Raw genomic sequence first — 7,407 nt, 5'->3', positions numbered from 1 at the left:
TCACTTTGACAATGAGCACAATCGTACTGAAAAGTATTCATCAACAATATAAATAATCGTACATGTTAGGTTACACTAACCACTAAACCAAGTTATACCCCCTTATATCAGGAGCAACTGATCACGTGACCATCACCACCACAAACCTCAACCACTATGTCCAAAGACAGCCACCGTCCTGGAAACCTTCACCAGTAGTCTCTAACGCGCATGTGCAAACAAATGAATTTTAATATGCACAGACTATATTAACCAACATAGCCAACACCAATAATTATCATTATAAAACTATAATGATACACTCCACCACCAACAAAACTAAATCTCTTACCATCATATGACTGTCAAGGCAAATCTAATAACCACACAAATAAATACTCATTTTAAACTATGGTAGATCGAGACGTTCCTCGATGGGCAAAATTACTACAATTCTATGAGCAGATCGTTTCACAATTACATCCCTTTCTCCCTTGTATGTAATACCAGACTTTATTGGTTTGTACCTCAGTGTGACATTTCTAACTTTCTTATCTTTACCCTTATCTGCCAGCAAGACTTCCGCTAACTTCCAATTACCCCGCACCACATTACTATCCTGAAACAATACAAGATCCCCTACTTGCAAGTTACGCTTTTCTACATGCCATTTTTGACGTATCAGCATAGTGGGGAAAAAGTCACGCATCCATTTTCTCCAAAAAGTATCTGTTATGCCTTCATGAAATTTCAATCTTGATTCATGACTAGGGAAGCGTTCAAATTCTCCTTTCAGGACTGCATTTTGTGTACGCCCAAGCAAAAGATCATTTGGGCAAAGATACCTTCCTAGTTCGGGATCGCAGCCGGGTTTTATACCAATGGGTCTTTCATTTAGTAAATTTGCAATTTCATAAAGGGTGGTTTGTAATTTACTGAAAGTTAAAATGTTATCACCAATAGCTATGGTCAAACTCCTTTTGACAGATTTGATAAAACTCTCACTGACTCCATTTTGCCAAGGTGCATCAGCAGAAGCATTGAAGATCCACTTTATTTTAAAAATCTCTGTTGCATTCCTTAGTTCCTTCTCAGCAGCAGTTAATTGGGTACCCCTATCAGAATATATTTCTTTAGGACATCCTCGGAGTGATACAAATCTACGGAGCCCATCAAGGAAATCTTTTGCACTATAACCCTCAATTAGATCCAAATGAACTGCACAGGTCGATAAACAATTAAAGATTACCCCATAGGCTTTACCTTTAGTTCTACCCTTAACCGTATCCCCGATAAAGAAAGGTCCATATAAATCAAGAGCACTATAAGCAAACGGTGGGGAGGGTTTTAGACGCTCTAGAGGTAATTGTCCCATGACTTGCCCGGCTATTTCCTTTGTCAACTTCCTACAGGTTACGCATTTAAATTTTACGGACTTGATCATGTTCCGAACTCTTGGTACCCAAAACTTAGATTGAATTTTCGCAAGGGTGTTTTCCACTCCAGAATGAAATTGACGATGCATGGTTTTTACATATAATTTGACAAATTCATGATCAGGAGAGAGTAATACAAACCCATCCTGATCATAATTGTTCTTTAACCACCTAGGAATGCGTTGGCCTACCACAATTAAAACATCCTTATTTACACTAGGGCCAAGTCTGCGATATCTGGACTCCCAATCTTTACCAAGTCTGGATTGAATTTCTCTCACCTACAACATCTCTGCTTGAGAGATTTCATCTATATTAGGAGTTTGAAATATTCCCTTGAACGATTTAAATTTGAAAGCCTTAAGGACTCTACTGGTGACTCTGAGCAATTTTTCACTACTTTCAAATCTTGACATTTGAAACACTAAAGATATTTCTACAGTATTCACAGTAAAACAAGCGTGCGAAACAAAGACACCCACCCTGTCAGGCAAATCACCAATATGATCTTTCCTTATTGGCCACTTACTGATTGGGAGAGTAAGGAACGCCGGCCCCATTTGCCACATTGATTCTTGACCCAAATCGATCGGCTTAGCAGGTTTGGTGGTCAAGTCTGCTGGGTTGTTATCACCTGAAACCCACGGCCATTCTCCCACATCGGTTTTACTTTGAATTTCAGCAATTTTTGTAGCAGTAAAGGTGCCAAAGCCATAGCTTTCTTTCTGAATCTGGGCACGAACTATTGCAGAATCAACAATGTGCATCACCGATTCAAATTCAAAATTCATTTCCTTCACTATAGTTTCTCTCATTCTAGCTGCCACTAAGGCCCCACATAGTTCAATCCGGGGAATGGATAACTGTTTGAGTGGTGCAAGCCTAGATTTTGCCATTAGCAACCTGGAACAGAATCCTCCATCAGACAATTCCCATCGCACATGCTCCATATGCAGAACTAGACCCATCAGAGAAAATCACCAGCATTGGTTTACCGATGGCACCTTCTACTTTGACACACCTAGGGAAGCTGAGAGACTGAAGCTCAAACAACATCTGGAAATAACTTAACCACTCATTCCTAATATCTGTCGACACTGCACTATCCCAATCATAATGGCTAACTTTTCCTTCAATCACCTCTGTCCTGGAAATTAGTTGTCTCATCATCAATTTAGCTCTTAAAGTTACCGGACAAACTAGCCCTAAAGGATCATACTGAGATGCGATTTGACTTAACAACATTCTTCTAGTTAAATACTGTGGCACATTAACCATGAGATGATCTGGTGCCAAGTTAGGTTCAGTATGAATTTTCCTATGTTTGGAGAAAAATTTATTTTAACTTCATATACTAACCGGTCTCTATGAGGATCCCACACAATTCCTAAAACCTTTTCCTTTTCCCTTTTAGTCATTTTAACATTGGGATTCTCATGATTTTCATTGCCAGATAAAATCCAATGCTTAATTTTAAAACCTCCACGACCTATAATTCTTTCAATTTGTTTCATCAGTTCGTTTGCAATCTCTATGCTGACACAGCTTCCCAATATGTCATCAACATAGCCATTATTCACAATGATCTGCGTAGCTACAGGGTATTCATCCTTACTCATCTCTGCTGTTAATTTCAAAGCAAGCATAGCAATAGTTCCACTGGGTTTGTCCCCAAATGGGACACAAGTCAACATAAAATGATCTGGCTTAATATCAACCTTGAAATCACGCCAAAGAAACCTATGACAGTGATGGTCAAATAAGGACAGAGAGATAGTGTTATACATTTTGGCCAAATCACACACAAATGCTACTTCATTTTCTCGGAACCTAAGTAAAACACCAAAAAGTGAGTTTAGCATGTCAGGACCCTTCGCCCACATTTCAATTAGAGAAAAATTCATATACCTAGCAGAAGAATTAAACACTATCCGAAGGGGAGTTGAGCTAGAGTCAGGCTTTAGAACTTCAGTATGGGGTATGTAGAATATAGGTCTCTTATAACTATATATCTCATCTTTGGATAGCTTCCGAATTTGATTCTGAAAAGACGTACAATAACCTAGTCCTAACTTGGTCAACCTTTTTTCCGTGGCTATTAGCCTAGCTGTTGCAAGGGACACATTATTAGGTAAAAGATTAGGATTTCTTACCCAGGGGTAAGCGACACTCCATCTATTCTTAGCTGAATCAAATGATAAACCATGTGATATTTGAGCCAATTCTCTTTCTTCTTTAACGGTACAATTACTCTGACCAGGGGTACAATTACCGCATTTACAACCAGAGCACTTAGGGTAACAAGAAGTACCCAGGCTCTCAATACTTAAGTAATTATCCAACACGTCTTTAATGGTTTTCCTGGGAACTGAGGTAATCTCATTGACGTCTGTAATATCTATGTGATTGATTCTTACACTGACATTGGATTGATAACAGTGGGAAGTTAATTGTGGGTGAAATCCTCTAACAACATAGCCAAATTGGTTTAACATGAGTTGAAGGTTACCATTCGTTTCAATAACTTGAGGCATAAGGACACAGTAATCAATGCCTATCAATAAATGTATTACTCCAAAGGGTCTTGAAATGTGAAGACCGTTTAAACTTTTGAACAAACAACTAACGACATTCATATCAACTTTCTCAACAGGAGTAGTTATTTCATCTATACCACAGGCAATAATTTCCCATTTCACTCCATAGATGTCCACCACAGGAACTGTATACTCTTTAGAGGATACTGTCTCAGTTTTATTTCCAACTTTGGTTATGGTTATTTGCACATCTCTTCCGTTAAGTCCTAATTCTTGGGCCTTTTGATGAGTGATTAGCGACACATTGCTACCACTATCCCATAGCACATTAATATCATTTTGTGATACCTTAAGCCGCTCACCATTAATAAATGACCATCTCTCGACACCAAATTGCTAGTTACATCAGTGAAAGTAGTAGGTTTATATAGAAGAGAGTGTAACATTTTGTGATGTTCCCTACCACACTTTTTACCATTGACCATTACATCACAAGAACTGACACCAGACACATTGCAAAACTTAGAAAAATGGCCAAAGTTAACACACTTATAACATGCATTGTTTCTCTTGATTTGAGCAAACTTATCATAATTGCTCAAACTCTTGAAGGCATAGCAATCATAAATGGAATAACTGTCTACACCATGATACCAACACCATTTAGGAGGACACTTGACATCAGGATTATTTGACATTTGGGATGCTAACCTTGATACTGTGGTTAAACACTCTGATATCATTGCACTATGTTAACCTTGAATTAATCTCATTTCATCCAGGTCATCTTTCACATTTTCACTTGTATTGTCACAAGAAGCACTATTTGTTACTACTTTTGATGAAGTCGAGCACCGCAAATCACTTTCAAGATACTCACACACTCTCCTTTCTTGTAACAAAAATTGAAGTAAATTTTCAAAAAGATCTTTAGCATTTCCTACCTTTTGCGACTTTATTACCCAATTGCGTTTTAAAGTGGGAGGAAGAAGACGCTCCACCAACGTTACAATAGAGGTAGTTTTCATCTCAGATTCTAGACCTATTTTTCTCATATCTAACCAAGCACGTTCAACCACCTTTATCATGTAAACTAACCTCTTCGAATCTCCGTCGTGCAGAGGCTTAAGGCTTTCCAATTCACTCACAATAGCCTCCGTTAGCTTACAAGGATGACCATACTTATCGTCAAGGCGTCGGAACATCTCTTCAAATTCATCTTCTACTCCTTCCACACAAGTCAGCGCTTCTCTGCTCAAACATTTTTTTAGAGCATAGGCATCTTGACCATAAAAAAGCACAATCAACCTCATATAATCCCTCTTAAAAGTACCATAATTTCTCATATCACCAGAAAATTCAGGTGGGTCGAGACGTTTCACTTTGATAAGAGTTTCCATCTTACTTTCACTATCGCCACATCTTTTAATGATCAAGGACACCAGTTCAGATTTAGTTCTTTCGCACTCTAAAATATATATCTCTGCTTCCTTTAATTCGGCCATTTCTGATTTAGCACTCAGTAATTTGCAATATTAGGCATCATGTCTTACCTCAAGGTCACTGAAAGCAGTTTCCACTTCTGCAAGCAAACTTTTCAACACTGCAGGTGGGCTGTCTCTTGCCAACCTCTCCTTCGTTACGTTGACTTTCCGGGTGAACCGACCCTTGGCCACCCCTCGATCCACCTTCAGTTGGTCCATATCGTTGATGTTGAATTGTTTCGCCAGGTCACCAAACACGTTGTTGCATCAAGTCTTTTATTAGAACAGGATTCAACCTAAAATACAAAACTTGTTTCAGCCAATACATCAATGCTCAATCCCAAAATTCCACCATTTATACAGAATCATTTAAAATTTTATACATGTCCAGTGATTATAAAATTTGTTCAAATATTAGCAGCTAGCAATAATTTCAATTCCGTTATTTAAATATAAATATAAATATACTCTTAGCATCACAAGCGAATAAATACAATTTAGCACATACATCATTTACGACATCGGCGGCCTGGGAATTCATTAAACCCAACCAATTAACTTCTCGAACGGCGCTTCTGTCCTTTTATTTAACTGCAAACATTTACAAAACTTCAAATACTACACACACATAGTAACCAATTCATAATATGATATAGCACAGTCCCAATACACAAATAGTAAAATATAACAGTACATCGTTTAATCATCATAACACCAATTACCGAGTTATACTGCTGCAAATCTTAGTAATAAGACAACTTTAATGAACACCAGTTAAAATTCCACAATTTATGCATAATTTGATACCTCGTGATCACTTTGACAATGAGCACAATCGTACTGAAAAGTATTCATCAACAATATAAATAATCGTACATGTTAGGTTACACTAACCACTAAACCAAGTAATACCCACCTCATATCAGGAGCAACTGATCATGTGACCATCACCACCACAAACCTCAACCACTATGTCCAAAGACAGCCACCGTCCTGGAAACCTTCACCAGTAGTCTCTAACGCGCATACTTACTTTTACTTTTACTTTTAGGGGTTTATTTCTCGCCCTCCACCAAACACTAAAGGTCTGTTCAGGCGGGCCTTGGTGTGTGAAAAAATAATTTCTTTCCAGTTAATATTTTGCTCTGTATCGTTATCAGTTATTTCGCTAGCATTTGTATTCAGGCTTAATCGTTTTCAGGTCACTATTATAACACTTGCTAAAAAGATAAGTCTTCAGGTTTTTCTTGAAAGCTGCCACATTATTGATATTCTTGACATCGAGTGGAAGGTCGTTAAAGAGTCTCGGTGCAGCATAACTGAACGTTCTTCCTCCTATTGCATGATTCACACTAATTTCGAATAGTCTATGTGGGTCATCGGCATGTCTAACTCTTACAGCGGCGCTGGTAGCTTCAGGGTAGGGGACCAAGCAATCACGAAGATATTTAGGCTTATAACTTGTAAGTGCTTTGTGAGTCAACAAGCAAATTTTAAATTCAATTCTAGCCTTAACAGGTAACCAATGTAGATCGATCAGTGCAGGACTTATTCTCTCCCGAAATTTAATGCCTTTTATCAGTCTAGCCGCCCGGTTTTGCACATTTTGAAGCTTTCTTAGTAGTGTATTGGGCAATTCGTAGTACAGAGAATTGCAATAATCAAGCCTTGATATTACATGACTCATCACTAAAATTTTCGTACTGCCCTTTGTTAAATATTTTCTAATAAATGCTATGTTTCTCAGGTGATAGTTACACACTTTCATTGTGTTCACAATTTGGTCCTTCATTGACAAATTACAGTCTATCAGTACACCCAAATTTTTCACAACAGGCACAATCCCAACATCAGCATTACCAATTTTTATACTTTGAATTAACTGGTAATTCTTCAAAGCCACCTTTGTGCCAAAGAACATACATTCTGTTTTATCATCATTTAATTTGAGCTTTTTCCTCTGCATCCATG

At 38.0% G+C, this 7,407-nt stretch overlaps 2 protein-coding genes across 2 annotated transcripts; both read right to left on the bottom strand.

The window, feature by feature from the left end:
* Positions 1-388: 388 nt before the first annotated feature.
* On the bottom strand, positions 389-1,504 carry LOC137614500 (uncharacterized). Its single transcript, XM_068344299.1, has one exon. The coding sequence runs from the start codon at positions 1,502-1,504 to the stop codon at positions 389-391; it is 1,116 nt and encodes a 371-aa protein (XP_068200400.1).
* Positions 1,505-2,336: 832 nt separating this feature from the next.
* On the bottom strand, positions 2,337-4,695 carry LOC137614499 (uncharacterized). Its single transcript, XM_068344298.1, has 3 exons — positions 4,441-4,695; positions 2,775-4,348; positions 2,337-2,562 (listed from the first exon to the last, which is right to left on the bottom strand). The coding sequence occupies exons 1-3, from the start codon at positions 4,693-4,695 to the stop codon at positions 2,337-2,339; spliced, it is 2,055 nt and encodes a 684-aa protein (XP_068200399.1).
* Between the last annotated feature and the right edge of the window lie 2,712 nt (positions 4,696-7,407).

The sequence above is a fragment of the Palaemon carinicauda genome, chromosome 20 (genome assembly GCF_036898095.1).
Source record: "Palaemon carinicauda isolate YSFRI2023 chromosome 20, ASM3689809v2, whole genome shotgun sequence".
Lineage (NCBI taxonomy): Eukaryota > Metazoa > Arthropoda > Malacostraca > Decapoda > Palaemonidae > Palaemon > Palaemon carinicauda.
The sequence above is the reverse complement of the archived record's forward strand: the minus strand, read 5'-3'. Positions and strand labels throughout refer to the sequence as shown.

What these genes read in the sequence shown, in the direction of transcription:
- LOC137614500 (XM_068344299.1), bottom strand. Translation starts at nt 1,504, where the DNA reads ATGCATCGTCAATTTCATTCTGGAGTGGAAAACACCCTTGCGAAAATT.
- LOC137614499 (XM_068344298.1), bottom strand. Translation starts at nt 4,695, where the DNA reads ATGATATCAGAGTGTTTAACCACAGTATCAAGGTTAGCATCCCAAATG. An exon ending in CTGGTGTCAGTTCTTGTGAT is followed by an intron (nt 4,349 to 4,440) that starts GTAATGGTCAAT and finishes TGATGTAACTAG; the next exon opens with CAATTTGGTGTCGAGAGATG. An exon ending in TGGGATCCTCATAGAGACCG is followed by an intron (nt 2,563 to 2,774) that starts GTTAGTATATGA and finishes ACTAATTTCCAG; the next exon opens with GACAGAGGTGATTGAAGGAA.